This window comes from Labrus bergylta, chromosome 12, assembly GCF_963930695.1.
Source record: "Labrus bergylta chromosome 12, fLabBer1.1, whole genome shotgun sequence".
Classification (NCBI taxonomy): domain Eukaryota; kingdom Metazoa; phylum Chordata; class Actinopteri; order Labriformes; family Labridae; genus Labrus; species Labrus bergylta.
Genome location: NC_089206.1, coordinates 15,851,170 through 15,866,907, shown reverse-complemented (window position 1 = coordinate 15,866,907; position 15,738 = coordinate 15,851,170). Strand labels below are relative to the sequence as shown.

The following is a 15,738-nucleotide window of genomic DNA, read 5'->3' as shown; positions in this document are numbered from 1 at the left end:
TTACTGGACTTTTTATTTCATTTTCCCTCCTCATGCAGATAGCTCTTGAATGGAAATCAAGTAGTCGCAACTTTAGCCATTGCAATACCAAGATGTGTCAGTAGAGGGAGCTCTTGAACTATGACTGCAGGCTGCACTGTTGAGCTTGCAGCAGTGCTCTCCCTTCATGCAGGATACGAGCACGGGCTGTTGGGTCATGGAGAGCTGTAGGTGCAGAGGCGAATAAATCACAGCCTCCTGCTGAACAAGGACATCAGATAAAGGTCTGCTCCAGAGATTTGTTCACTGTGCAGTTACAAGAGTGCAGGTGGTGGCCTTAGAATACCATCAAAGACAGCAACCCACTTACTCTTTGCTCAAGTTTGTTGGAGTGATATGGTTGTTAAAAATGTGTTTCCATGTGAATTTAGGAAAGGTGGATTAAATATAAATATGTTAAGTGTAGTTAGGGTTAATTGGGGCCATGCATAACACAATTTTGGGGCCAGAGTAAACTTTATGCCTAGTTTAAATCTGTGGTCTATGGGCGACAAGACATATATAACATGCATTATATTACAAGCAGATGAAGATAAAAATCTGCACATTTATTTAACAGTATACCATCTAAATTATGTGAAAAACATCACCTTCTCCACTTGTTGGAATAATGCTCCATAGTTTTGTTTTAGAAATACTGAAGCTAGTGCAGTCTCTGATATGGGTGGGAATTGAATTCCACATTGAAGTAATATGTCTCAGTGTATAGACACATTAGATACAACATTTGAACGCATCAGTTAGTCAATCAATTGATAACTTGAACTGCAGAAACACCGTCACAAACATTTTTTCCATTAGGGTAAGGGGTTAGGCTTTTTTTTCCACACTAAATTATCAACCAAAAACAACACAATAGCTGTTATAAAAAAAAAAGAAGCATTGCAGTCTATAGACAAAAGTGATAACAATATGAGGGGTGAAGAGAGACAGAAAATAAAACTGAAGCTCCAAACTAAAACTCAGTACATGGTCCAACAAGGTCTCATGCTGACTTCTGTGATTTATTATCTTTCGGTAAAGGGAATCTGGTACACAAAACAAATCAAGCACATTAAACATTCGCAAAAGGAATATCTTGGATTTTTTTCCCCCAGGTTGGTTAAACAAAAGAAGAAAACTTTTTTTTTAACTATATTTTTTATAAGGCCTCCCTTGAGTAAATCAGTGTGAATGATAAGACTGTCCTTTCTTGACATCCTGATAGAGAACGGGAGCCCTCTTTGTAAATGGCTACTGGTAGTAAACACTTCTTCTTCAGTGCACCAGAGTGGGATACTAATGCCTCACCTTGATTTTATTAATAGAAAGACAGAGAGATGTAGAGGGAAAGAGAGAGAGAATCAAAGGAGGGTGATAAACAGAGATGAGATTCTATCAATTATACGATTGCTTTAATTAACTATCATTAAAGAGAGATCAATAACACCAGACTGGAATTAAAATAAGGCCCATACATTACTCACTACTTTACAAGGAAAAAATCTAACGGGCCCATATACTCAGCCCTCCCTGAAGATGTTGCCATAGGAACCCAAGGGGAGGGTTTTTGGTGGGCTTGGGGGAATTTTAAGGAGCTGGGTAAAATGTCTATATACTCATCCTTCCACATCAATGATACTTGATTAAGTAATTACCTTTGGTATGAAGGCTTATTCCCTGCAAATGGAGAAAAAATGGAAATGTGTAAAGAAAGGCTCCTGGAGAAAAGGTGCAATGAATTAATAAAGGGTAAAAAATCTCCCTTGTAATATTCGTGCAGCCTCAGGGCATCAATTATTCATAAAAAATAGTAAAGAATCCATAAAAGTAGGTCATGAGTGCGGCATACCAAAGAAACTCATTTGAATTTTTAAACCGAGAGAGAGAGAGAGAGAGAGAGAGAGAGAGAGAGAGAGAGAGAGAGAGAGAGAGAGAGAGAGAGAGAGAGAGAGCACAGCCGCTGCTTTGAACATGAGCAAACTGCAGCGTTACCTTTGTCAACACACAGGAACGATAATGGAGCTCCTCTGAGAGTGATCAGGAGGATGAAGCTCAGTGAACCAAGGTGCTCCTGGGAAGTTAGGTAAGAAGGGCCCATGCTTAAAGTGGGATATAAAAAAAGGAGGTGCAACTGGTTTGATGCGGTAAGTGCGTTTGTCATATGATGAAAATATGGAGATTGGAGCAGGGTCACAGTGTAGAACAGCACATCCATAACAGTGTGTCTCCTGCTTGGGTCAGAACAGACAAAAAAAAAAAGGACATTTTGGTTATTTGTTACACGTGCAGTGAGTCCATGGAGGGTTGAGGAATCAGTCAAGGGAAGGAGAGGAGAGGTGAGGGGAAGGTGAGGAGCGTTTCAAGTGCAAAGACCATAAATTTAACACCTTCCCTATGTGCGAGCAGACGGGCAGGCGTGCCATCTTAAAGAAAGGGTAATGGAGAAAGAGATGGAGAAAACGGGTAAAGGTATCTGTGACAAGAAAGAGAATGGAGGGTGTGCCAGCAGAGGAAATAAACAAGGCCAGGTAGAGAGAGAGAGAGAGAGGAAGGAAGAAGGGGTGATTTGGGGAAGGGGATCGAGGCGTCGGGGTCATAAAAACTAGGAGATGTGTTCTGGCCTCTGGGTCTTCATATCTTTTACATTTCTAATTAAAAGAGATAAAGAGTGAGGGAGTCATCAATCCCACAGTGATTTCCCAGTTAAGGTTTTAGAGGGGGCTGTAAACTAGGCAGCCCGGCATCATTGATTTTATAATTAGCTAGCGTCACCCCAGACTTAAGATGGGGGAGTGCGGTGTGGAGAGCTTAAAAAGCGGGAGAAGGAGATCGCCGGAGGAGTAAAGGAGGCACAAGGAGGATGATGAGGAGGAGGAGGTCGGGGCCTTGGGGGGGGGGGGAGAGAGGCAAAAGGTGAGATTGGAGGAAATACAGAATGAGAAATGTATCCGAGACAGGCAATGAGCCAAAAGGGAATATGGGTTATACAGCAGTGTGAAAAGAAATGGCATAGTTAATTACCAGTGAAATGTCATGTGAGGATCAAAATATTGCTATGATCTTTGGCCAGAAAAAGACACATTAGACCCAATGATGGATACATAAACCATTTTATTATACAGAACCCCGCCCAAACCCCTGTTACACGACTGATAAGAAAATACACGGGGAGGGTGGCGTACATGGGGGGGTAACCTTCACACACAAAACTTCAAAACAAACCATAACCACTGGAGTTTTATTGCAATGGGAGACCGTATCCTGGAGCTCTCAGTGGGACACCAAGAAAAAAAAATCTTCCTCAAGACATAAAAGTCATATTATAACCACAAACGAAGACTATGGATAATACATATAATGCTCTATACTCTAGTAAAGAATACCAGGCGCACTGCAACACCACTTTACCCAGTGACACGAGGTCAATGAGAAGTTAGAAACGCATTTGCTTCTCCTGTAGTACTGTAATCATCCTCTTTCATCTGAAGGTGTTTCAACTTTATTTCTTTATCAGACGTCCTCCTCAACATTCTGCTGTCATTCCCTTCTCAAAACCACCGAGATCTGGCAAATAAAAACCTCAAACGAGTTCAAACTGAGTATTCAAACAAACAAATGAGTTTACATAACATATGCGTAAACACCACACACAATGGAAATGATTAAGATGAGGATGAAAGGACACACGACTTACACACTATAAAGTATCCATATAGCAACTTTTCATCTAAAAACTCTTCTATAGTAAAAAATAGGGTGCAAATACAGCAGATCAAATCAAGCATCAAAGTGTTTAGCAAATCTTCTTAGCCAAGCATGGAAAGTTTTGTCACACATTGCACAGTTGTGTGAAAAAACCCAACACCTATTACAAACTCAAAACCTGAATATAGTCTCATTGCAGCATCACTCAAGTTAATTCTAAATAGAATATCATGAAAAATGCATACAGTATTGATTAAAAGGTATGCAGCAGTTTTTATTAGGCAGTATATTACCAAAGGGGAAAACACCAACACCACATCAGGATGTTAGGATAGTTAAGATGATTCTTGTTTTTCTTTCATTATTTTAGGCACACATTTAGAACTGTGTGGATGTGAGGTAAGATATCTCTACAATATAAACTGTAACAACACTGCATATCCAAATGACGAGCCTGTAAATTACCATTTCATGTCGCTATCTATTTAATCCAGGATCATACGCCAGTAAAAAGTGCTGCTGAACTATACTGAAAAGCTTATGAGCATTTATTTCATAACAAAGATGATGTGAAGTTACTGAAGTAGAAAGTTGCATCTGGCATCTATCTTAATAGACTTTAAACACAATCTGTTCAATAAGCTTTCTAGTTCCATTGCTTCTCCGTCTTAAAGCGCGTCTCCTAAACGGCGTCTAAACGACAACAATCAACCGCTAATGCGTACAAGAAAGTGCATATCAAATCTTACTGTACATGAGTAAATGGTGGAGAAATAGGATGTCATAGACCTATATTGCTGCAATATAACTCCAGCCATGGCGCTGTTTCATTTATGTTATGCTGTCATGAGCGGTGTTCAAAGCTGCTGTGGAGAATTGAAAGCTGGAGGTGAGTTTTTGCTCTGATTTCCAGTGGTGCTGGGGCCCTGCACAAAACATCATAATTACAGTGCCTGTCATGACTCCTAATCACAAATGTCATAAAAGCGACATAACATCCCGTCGTAAAAAGCTCTCGATGTCGCAATGATTCAACAGGAATCCTTCGGCTACAGTCTGCAAACTCTCAAACACCAGAACCCGAGCCTAAAAAACTGTGCAAACGTCTTATGTCAGCCATTAACGTGGTGTTGACCTGTCAACCTGCATAATGTCACTCAGCCGGGGAAATAACAACACAACAGTCTTGGAGGGAAAGCCAGGGTCCACAGCAGAAAGCAAATAAAGATTAACTGCATATTAAAACTTTGTCTGTATGAGTGTATGTGCTTGTTAATGGAAATAATGTGGAAGCACATTAACTCGGAGAAAAGTCCAACTTCTCCTCCTCCTTCTCCCCTCTTTGATCGCTCACTGGGGCTGTGGCTGGATGTCCACCGGTTACCATAGCGAAGTGTCGGCCAGATCACTGAGGGTAGACACAAAGCAGAGTGTGTGCGTGTATTGAAAAAGGGAAAGAAACACACATTTTTGGTTGAAAGAGTAGGTTAGACTGAAAGAGCGTCTGAGTTGGAGAGAGAGAGAAGGAGGGCTTTAATGATGCTGAAAATTGGCCCGTGACTGCGGTACACCCATCAGGTAAATCATTGCTACAGCTTGCTGTCAACTTATCTGTCCCCTTGTCCTCCCATTTCACCCCCTCCTCTGTCTCATGCCGTCTCCCCCGCCTCACTCTGCCTCAACTTCTTTTACGAGCGCATATTCAAAACTTCCATCTTCCAGCCTTACTCGCCCTGTCGCCATAAATAATTGGTCACATGATGTGTCATTAGAGAGCTCTGAATTCAAAGAGTGAAAACCATTTCTGTGTGGGAGCAAAGGTGTAAAGTTACGAAGAAGACTAGCTCAGGTACTTTGGTAAAAGTTAAAGTAGTAATCTGGAATACTTTAGGCGTTTTTCTTCTACATCTAATGGAGAAATATGCTCCTTTTTACTCCACAGCATTTATCCTGCAGCGTGGTTTACAAATTACTTTGCAGAGTAAGGTTGTAGACACAAATCAAGTCCTGAGCTCATAAAATATGATGCATTGCTGGAGTTTAAAACCAGCCAGCATGACAGGAAGAAATTTGTTAGCTTGTTTGGCCTCAAAGAATTTTTTTTAATATGCATTCAGATATGCAAATCTGCATTTTTGAACATTAAATCTTCCACTGTGCTCAATTTGTTGCCTTACCCTCGTTGGTGGGATTACAAGCTAACCCTTAATCCTACACTTTTTCAAGAAAAAGGCGAGTAGGGTGTCCACAAAAATATGACATTATTTACCTGATTCCTATTCCTGCACAAATTAAAATATTGAGTCTTATTATGAAAATGAGAGTAAGACATAAAAGTTCAAGTTCTTATCTCATAAATAGTCTCAATGAAAAATAGTCTCAATGCCATTTCTTATGAAACAATGTGCAAAAAGCATTTCAAGAGCTTAAAAGTCACAGGATATAAAAATAAGAGGTAGAAAGAACACAAAAGAAGTAACAAGTTTTGCTGAACGACTTTCTTGGGATATTTTTCTGATATTTATCATTTGAGAAGTGGCATCGTTCTCCTAATGAACTGCTCATAGACACAAATGACAAAACAAGGAGCCCCAGCAAGAAACAGCAATTTGTTGAAGGAGGCCGGCCTATCACATATGTTATGAGTAAAGAAACAACTTACTGCAAATATCAAGATTTACATTTCAATGCAGGGCCTTTTATTGCGCATAACTCCTTTCATACTACAGAGGTATGTGTGTGCGTGTGTTTTTGACATCTTCCTGTGTGTGTGTGTGTGTTTGTATGAGAATTCTGTGTATAATTAAAAGTGTGTTTTGGGTCAGACGTCGTACCTGAGAACAGTGTCCGCGTGGTCAGGCAGCAAAAGCGCTGTTTCCTCTCCAGAACTGTGTCTTCCACACTGACGCAGATCAGATTCCTCCTCCTAGTGCAACACACACACACAGTTAAAACATATCTGTCCAGCAGCTATTACAGTCTAATAACTTGCAGACTAGCGGACTAATTGCTTGAGGAGATAATGTTTGAATCAAACGATCCACTGCCCGGGTTTAACTGGCGTGTGCGGCTATCAACAGGAGGAGGACATAGCTCATTTTCAGTATCACATATAATTACACAACGGCGACGCTGAAAAGCTCAGAGAGCGTGTCTCACCGAGTCAGAGCTGTGAGCCAGAGTGTCAGTGCTGGCCTGGCGTGGCGAGGAGAGCGGGGCTGGCTGGTTGATGACCACTGTGCTTCTCTCGGTCTCTCTGGGGGAGGGAGGAGGGGTGGCGAGGAGCAGGGAGTCTGGCTCACCCTGCTCACACAGGCTGTAGTGTCCCAGAGGTCTGGGTGGACGGAGGGGCTGCAGGGCCTCAGGGTTCTCATCCTCGGAGTCAGATAATGCACTGCCAGGCCGTCCTGCCAGATACAAACAAAAAAAGCAATCACTTTTCCGCAAAATACTTGTGCCGTTTCCCACAAGGCAGGCCGCTCTGAACAATATTTAGTGTTGCTGCTGAATGATAGTGAACACTTTTATTGTTCACATCTGCAGGGCATACAGTAGATTAATGTGTGGGTCCATTCACCTGTAGAGGCGGGCGGGGCAGCGCTCCACTTGGCACCGGCCACTGTTCCCATCTTCTGCTCCAGCTGACAGATGTACTCCATCAACTCCTGCGGTGAAAAATACAGCCATCATATCACACACCCGGGCAGGACTTTCATCACCACTTCAACAGCCGTCACCCTCATAACCCTCATGATGTCCCACTTCTTTAAGCCAAAGCAACATAAAATTGTTACATGGGAAACATACAAACACGATGGCTGCTATTATATAAATATTGTCATGGCTGTTCAGTGAAGAGTGAAACATTTGTTTGATTTACAATGTGCCACAGGTCCCTTGCTATGACCCCATATGGCTGACGTTAAAATTAAGCTGGACACTGATTTTAAAAACATTGACCATGTACTCTGCCAGTACTCAGCAAATGTGATTGGGGAAGGCCAACAAAAACTCTGCAGGCACTTTAACAGCGGCAGCACTGACTGCCCTGAAATCCACTGATTTATACCGCACCATAAACAATTTATACTGCACAATAACAACCAGGAAGACAACAACAGACAGAAGATTCCAAACACCTGGACATTCACGATCCCTGTGTACTCGTGTATATGATACATCAGTAAGCCTTGGGATATGATTATTATTATCGTATATTATATTATACAGAGCTTTTAGGAAATAATTATAATTCTCAAGTAGGGGGTTAGAGTTAAGTGGTACATATTCTTCTTAAACTCGACAGAATTTAAAGCTGATAATGAGTTAAGTGCTGCAGTTATGAGCTGATTAGAATAAAACAGTCAGGATTTACTTGTTAATCCATAGAGGCCCTTAATCAGCCTATCAACTGCTAAAAACAGGCCATAAAGTCAGTAAAGACACATTGTCTCAAGCAAATCTTCAAATATTACAGTGTTTCCCTGCTTTGGACACACAATCTGTCAGCACAGAGTTAAGTTTCCTGACCTGTTTCTCTGCATGCAGCTGCTCTTTCTCTTTTTGTGCTACCCTAAGGCTGGCCTTCAGTTCCTGGAGCTCCCTGCGGGTTTCACTCAGTTGAACCTGCAGGCAACATATAAGCAGACAACAGGGCATGTTAGAAAAATCCATAAAGAATACCAGCTGTGTGCAGTGCAGGGGGTGAATTATAGTAGTATAGTATAGTATAGTTAAAGGAGCAGGATGGATAAATATCAGAGGAGATTATTGAAACTCTCATTTCTGTGATTTAAGTGCAAAGCCTGAGCCAGCAGGCAGTTAGCGTAGCTTAGCGTAAAGACAGGAAGCGATCATGTTGCCAACATAAAAAATAAAAAAAAACAGTGTGTGGCCAAAGAAATAGGTTCAGAACTCAAATGTACATGAAAATGATTTAGCTTTGTGATTCCGGTAAGTGGATTTTTCACCATAAACCCAGCATTTATGCCATGCTATTTAACCAAATGTACAACATGAGAGTGGTAGTATGGTCAACTTAAAACTCCTGGCAAGAAAGACTATGACTATACTGTGCTGTACAAGACATGCACCAAACCACGTCAGAACCCGGAGTCGAACCTGTGACCAGAGCGACGAGGATTGTTGCCTCTGTACATGGGGCTCCTGCTCTACCACCTGAGCCAAACCCGGCACTGAACCTTTCCTTTAACTGAATTACATATGCATGTGTCAAAGAAGTATGACTTACTCCAATCACTTTATAAAAAAGTTAACTACAGAGGAACACAAAATGTAATAACTTTGTTGTCTTTGTTACCCTGTTGCAATCCTGTTCTCTTCCAAGCTCCACCTCCAGCTTCACCCTCTCCATCGTCTCCTCCTGCAGCCTCTCCTCCATCCTCTGCATCTCTGTGTTCAGTATCTCAAGACGCTCATGGTCCTTCTGCCAGGGTGAGACCCACATTTCTCGTTAAATAATAATAATGATGTTCATCTCAGGCAGTGACCAATGCATGCAACTTAAAAGAGCTATGTAAACAGTTCAGTCATTAGGTGCTGTTTTGAATCATCATTACATAGAACAGTATAACCTACAAATATTAAAGTGTCATTTCAAACTTTAAATCTACCGCACAAATATTCTGTTTGTTTTTTCTGTGCAGTACCTCAGCAGTGCGCTGCAGACTCTGCCTCTCCTGGGTCCAGCGGGCTCTTCCTTCTCTCAGGGCCAGACTGGAGTCTGCCAGCTGCAGGGTGAGCTGGGCGGCCTGCAGACGAGCCTGATGCAGTTCGGCCTGCCCGTGATCCCTCTGGGCTACCATGGCACAGAGATCGCTCTTCAAGCCCTCTGCAGCACGCTCGCTGGCATTCAGGCGCTCCCGCAGGCTACGCATGTCCTTCAGAGTTGCCTCGCTCTCAGCCTGGTAGTAAAAGTTTGAGAAAGTGTGTGTTAACTAAGGAGCTGCAAGCTGCTTTGCAACAAAATGCCAGCAATGGAACTAGAAATTGGTGATGAATTTGAAACAGTAATGTCGTGCTTTAAGTGCTCAAAGATTAAAGACATGGTAGCATTGAAAATGTATGTTTTTCTAAAAAGATAATGCATCAATGGAGGAGTTAATTTGTTTGCTAAAAAATGAATGACGTGCACAAACAAATTCACTTTCAAGGAAAATATACAAAAAGGTTTCTTAAACTTTAGTGAAGTATTCCTCGGTCATGACACATTCAAAGTTTTTTTTTTAAAGTATATCACAGCCTCTTTTTAATCCGGTCCCCATCTCATCTGACCTCTTTCCTATGTGCGGTGGTGAGTTTCTGGGTGAGGGTGGTGATGGTGCTTTGGAGCTGCAGGACACTTGTATCTCTCTGGGCCAGTGAAGTCCTCAGGCCCTGAAACTCCTTAGACAGACTTCTTAGTTCGCTCTCTGTCTGTTCCAATTTGGTCTAAAAGAAAGAAAACAAATGATACAGAAAGAGGAGGAGACATAAAGAACATAACATGAGAAAATGACAACAGAAACACAGATTTGATCGTGACATATGGCTTGTTCTGAATTAAAACTACCTGCATGCTCTTTCTCTCACTCTCCTCTTCTTTTCTCTGAGCTGCAGCCCTTCTAGCTCTCTCCTTCATCCTGCACACAGACATTTAGTCACTGACAATCAAAAGTATCCAAGAGACCCACACAACTCTTAAAGAAGATAAAGGGAGGAAGCATTATTTGTTGTACCTTTCCAGCTCCGTCTCTCTTTCCACGGTTCTTTGTGTCAGGGTTTTGATATCCTCCTCCAGCTCTTTGATTCGCACTTTGCTCTCCTCCCTCGCATCCAGTAAAGTGCATTTCTCCTGGGCCAGTGATTCTCCTAAAGCCCGCTCCTCCTAACAGAGAGGAAGCATTTTACGAGGAGTTTTAATTACAGGCAACACATGTGAAAATATTTTCCATTTAACCTTGAAATATATAAACAACCATTTAATACAATCACTAATACACTTTTTTAAATCACTATTTGGAAAGTTTATAATGAAAAGTATAGGATGTTGTTAAGCAGAGACTAAACAGTAAGGGCAGAGATAAAGAGAAGAGTATGGAAATAGTAAAAGGGAAATCAGGGCTAATCAAATGGTCATATTCCTGTTATTTGCATAGCTCTTTACACCACCTTCTGCTTCCTTTCCATCTCCCCGATCTTCTCTTGACTCCGCCACAGCTCTTCCTGCAGCCTGGCGATATCATTTTCCAGCTCTTTGCGTCGTCTGTCCAAGGACTCCCTCGCCCTCTTGTGCTCCTCTTTCTCCTTCTCCTTCTGTCTGTTTGCAGCCTCCTGCACCTGCAGCAGCTCTGCACGCTCTCGCAAACATTCCTGCAGTCGACTCTGACAAGACACAGAAAGAAGCATTCAGTGGATGGGGAATCAGAAGTGTGCCAGCATTAAGCAACAGCAGTGATTTCCATAGCACATGTTTTATCAGCACTTGTTAATTTAGCAAAACTATAACCATACTCTCCTTCACTAACTTGTAGTCCGTGAATTTTTGTATTGGTTATGCTCACCTGCAGCAATTCAGCCCTAGGCACTACCAGCAACATGCCAGTGCCTTCTTCTTCTCCATGGGGCTCCTGTTCCAGGGTCACCAAATCCTCAAGAGGTTTTGGAGTGCAGAAAGTGAACTTGGAGCTGCGAGAGCATACTTCCCCCTTAGTGTCGACATACACAAACTCATACTCTTGAGAACTTGGCTTGGGTAGGTAGGAGGCTATAAAGTGGTAGGAAAAAAATAAGAATCCAGTTAAAATGAATAGTAGTAAAGATTTTTTTTTTTTTAAGTCTTTGGGCAATTGCTCTATTTTGTCTATTTTGTTAAGTGTTGTGCCTTTTAAAGATAACTTTAAAAGTAAATGATACAGTCTGATAACATTTCGGTGTTTGTACGTGCCCAGCCTTAATTGTTTATAAATCGACTACATTTTTTTTTCTTTTAAATACACTTAATGGCGATTTGCAATGCGTAAACAATGATATTTTTAAGTTTATGTTGACAACCAAATTGTTTTAGCCTTGCGAGAACAACAATTGTTTCATGAACAATTCACCTGCAAAACAGCTTCCGCTTCCGCTTCCGCTCACCTGTGGCAGCACTTAAGTCGTTCAGCGCAAGTGAGGCGCTTTTTGTTTTTTTTAAAACTGTATTGCGCAGGTTGAAGTAAACAAACGAGACAACATGGCGTTACGCGCCTTTTTATTATTTGAATCTGGTCGCAAACACTTGCATGTAAATACGTGAATGTGCTTTGTAATTGGCACATAGTTTTGGACTTTCAAACCTTCCTGAAGTGGACTTTAACTATCCTGCAGTATCCTCGACAAGCCCAACTTGTCTCTTGTAAGTTCCTGCTTTTATTATTCTTCTGTTAAAATAGTCAAAGAGTACAATAAAGCCTACCTTTGATAACAGACCACTTGAACGGTCCTGTATCACAGCTAGCTACCTGTTTAGTACTGGGCTCCACTTTTGATAGAAACATTACTGCTTTATAAGCGACTGTGGTCCCTTAAAATAATTCCTACATTTTTGTTAGATACTTCTTTGCTGAGTTGCGTGAAAATGAGCCAATTGTATATCTGACTTTTATGTAACTCTAGCGTTACAGAGCCGATGCTTCTGTTTGCTACAGCAAGCTAGCTAGCAATGTCAAGCTGTATTATTGTAGTGCATCTACAGGGTCCTTGTGTTTTAGACACTGACAAGCAAGTTAGATTAAAAAATTAACAACATTTCAGAAATTTAACTGCTCATAAAATAACATCTGACACTAAGACTGCTAACTGTAGACGGCAAAGGTTTACATTTCTGTGTTTCATAATTTGTTTGAGCACCAAATTTCCCAAGAAGTAAGTAGAGATGAAAACAGTTTTTTTTAATGTTTGCTATGACTCTTATTTTAGACATAGGGCTTATGGGCCTTCCTGTCTGTTGTTATGAAAGACAGGCAGATGCAGAAACATACACTGTATTCCATAATTTGTCTTCAAATTTAACTGTATTTGGCATTTTATAAAGTTTTAATATTTAAAATTTTAATAAAGTTTAGAGAATCAACTTTTTTCTATGCAATGGTAGTTTCAGCACTGCAATTTGGTCTTGAAGACTTAGTCCAATGTTTCATTTGCTTTCAGTGTTTGTGTTAAACTAGGATACACAAATAAGCTAACACAACAAGTCTCTACTATTGAGTCAGAAAATCTTCTATAGACAAGCAAGCTACTTCCAGTTTACATGTTGTTTAAACGTATTTGTCCAAGTGTTGATAGTCCTGACTGACTCTGCTATTTTTTGTCGTTTTTATTCAGCCTGGCAAAGGAGAACTGATGTTATGCCTTCTGCCTCCCAGTCTGACCAGACAGCAGCCAGCAATGACCTGTAACTTCATCCAGCCCATAAAGTAAGCTAACCTAATATTATCCTTATCTCATCCAGGCTGTAGCCTTCTGTGTTCAATGATTTACTTAGTATTTCTGTTTCACTACACATGTATTTTAGAGGAGCGCAGACAATGACATACAGCAAAGTTTATGACTTGTATTGTAACTTATAGCACAAGCTCTGGTCACTGCTCAAGCAACCTTGTTTTTAAATCACTGCATCACTGATTTTTTTTTAAACTTCCTTCCTCTGCTCTTCTTCCAATGAAGAGTGACATTGACCCTATGTTGTAGTAAGTGATAAATCACTCTGCAAGAGGTCGATTCCACACCTGCTGAACATGTGCCCCTTGCACTGAATCAGGCTTATCAGCTGCCACAAACAGACAGCACAGAGTGAACAGTGTATTCTCCAGTGAGCAGTGGCAGTCAAGGCAGGCTTTGAGCCACAGTCATTGTCATCTGCATTACTCAACCTACTGCATTTGAAAGAAAGAGACTGGGTCTTTGTTTGAGAACAATCTAGGAGAGATATTTGTTTCTTCACCGGATATGTTCTCTTTACATCATACTATTAAAGTAGAAATAGCATTGTGTTCAGTCAACAGACCAGTTGCTAGCCTTTATACACAACAGAGCAATTAAATTTACAGAAACATCAATCTCCTGCTGAAGGTTTTATGTGCCGATGTAAGCACTGTTCTAGTATAGATTCTGGCTAACTATGGGAAATAAAATACAATTAGAAAACAAGGGTATGAGTACCCTGGAAGTGCACGCTGCAGTTGACATCTGTGCCCTCTTGATAGTCAGCCGGGGCCAGCGCCCAAACAAAGGTGTGGTATTCTCTCACTGATGACCATCCCACCTGAGAAAAAAAAGTTGCACACGTACTGGTAGTTATTTTGCAGTTGAATACATATATGATTCTCTTGATTTTTGTGACAGTGGTCATTTTAATAATACCTTGAAGAGCCCTATCCAGTCACTGCTGGCCCAATTGTGTTGTGAACTTATTGTGTAGTGGCAATCCACTCGGCTCTGGGGGAAGTAACTGCAGCCCACATTTCTGAACTCAACCTGCCAAGCCTTCTCCATGACTACACAAAACAAAGGCAGGCTATGTTGCACCTACAGGAAAGAACACAATTGTCAAACTTGAGTTATTGTTTTTGTTGGCTATTTACTACAAAGTGCAAAGTAGAAACTGACATGCATGACGCTATGAAGATTGTGAAATGGCAGGGAGGTGAGAGCTGGAGAACAAACAAGACAGAGGTGTGTGATTATTTTTTTTCCCAGCAGTAAGACGATACCCTGAAGGAGTACACTCTCAAATAACTAAACCTCGATGAGTTCATGGCCTTTGAACAACATGAAATACTACTTGTTTGGTCACTTGGGCTATTTCAGTCATTGTCAACTTTATTTGCTGTTGTACACCATCACGTGTGAGCATGCAGTACAAGGTGTCATGGGGCCTCAAGCATGCATGCATGCATCTCAAATTCTACAGGCAAACACCCTCAATACATTTTTAGGAATTCGTGTTTGTGGTTAATTGCACCAAATGGAGACACGTGTGCCCGTTTTTTCCCCCTTTTACAATCATGTTGGATATTGACTCTGCTGTAGGCCACATGTTTACACCTATAGTATGTTGCAGATGGAGAAGGAGAAATGCAAAACTCGACATGTGATGCACTTATGGATACATATTTTATATCCATCTCCAGTCCATACATAAATATTATTACAGGGATGTGGAGTTTCTTTTTTTTTTTTAATTTTCAGCAGAGCAGCCTCCTCCATAAACTATTGTGCAGTTAATGCTGCAGCACATTTTGTACATACCGTCGAAAAGAACACTACAATGGCGAAAATCTACAGCAGCTTCGCAGGGTTCATGTTACACAGCACGAGGCTAAAAGGCCCTACAGTAGCACATGTCGAGAAACGAGCAATGCACGTCAAGACAAGCTTAGGAAGAAAATGTTGAACAGCCCTCACAAGCGGAGATGAACCGATTTTAGTCAACTAGTTCTATCCAACTACTTCATTTAGCGTGCACGTCAGAAAGGACAATACCAGGCTTTGATAACTACAAAAGACATCTGCGCACATTCTCCCTCGATCGTCTTTGGTGTATCTCTTACCTTTTATCGCCCTAACTTCTCTAAAGAGTAGAAACGAGCCGTCTCTCTACAAGATACAGGTGTTTGTGTCCTTTTTCTTTTTAAAAAGATAAACGATAACACGAGCGATAAAGTCGTGCTTTCCTTCACTGGCTCAGTTGCTCCACTAACCCGAAACAATAACAAAAAAACCAAAGCAAAACACAAGCATGACAAGCTTCACTTCAGCCGCGGAATTGTGGGAGCTGCTGTTCACCACGTCGTCAAAGCACAGCTGTAATGTTGCATTAGAAACTACAATACCCATGGCTCAAACCAGGATAACAGCGGTCGGCCTGGACGTAATATGATGCTTCTCATCAGCCACTGTGACTTTTGTCATCGGATTTCGGATCACAAAGGGCGATTGGTTGTCTCGGATTAGAGACCGACCAATGGCCGAGAG

The 15,738-nt window shown here is 41.3% G+C and overlaps 1 protein-coding gene across 1 annotated transcript; it reads right to left on the bottom strand.

Annotated features, from left to right (window-relative positions):
• Positions 1–3,112: 3,112 nt before the first annotated feature.
• calcoco1a (calcium binding and coiled-coil domain 1a) lies at positions 3,113–15,511 on the bottom strand. Its single transcript, XM_020635048.3, has 15 exons — positions 15,315–15,511; positions 14,125–14,289; positions 13,924–14,026; positions 11,289–11,491; positions 10,897–11,109; positions 10,464–10,612; positions 10,298–10,367; positions 10,021–10,176; positions 9,396–9,650; positions 9,047–9,172; positions 8,257–8,352; positions 7,304–7,391; positions 6,886–7,133; positions 6,561–6,652; positions 3,113–5,134 (listed from the first exon to the last, which is right to left on the bottom strand). The coding sequence occupies exons 2-15, from the start codon at positions 14,254–14,256 to the stop codon at positions 5,107–5,109; spliced, it is 1,959 nt and encodes a 652-aa protein (XP_020490704.1). The 5' UTR covers positions 14,257–14,289; positions 15,315–15,511; the 3' UTR covers positions 3,113–5,106.
• Positions 15,512–15,738: the final 227 nt, after the last annotated feature.

Bases quoted from the DNA above. Each gene is read 5' to 3' on its own strand.
- calcoco1a (XM_020635048.3), bottom strand. From the start codon at position 14,256: ATGGAGAAGGCTTGGCAGGTTGAGTTCAGAAATGTGGGCTGCAGTTAC. The intron at 8,353-9,046 runs GTAACAAAGACA...TGTTGCCTGCAG, and splicing joins GAGAACAGGATTGCAACAGG to GTTCAACTGAGTGAAACCCG. The intron at 7,392-8,256 runs GTCAGGAAACTT...TTTTCACCGCAG, and splicing joins AGCTGCATGCAGAGAAACAG to GAGTTGATGGAGTACATCTG.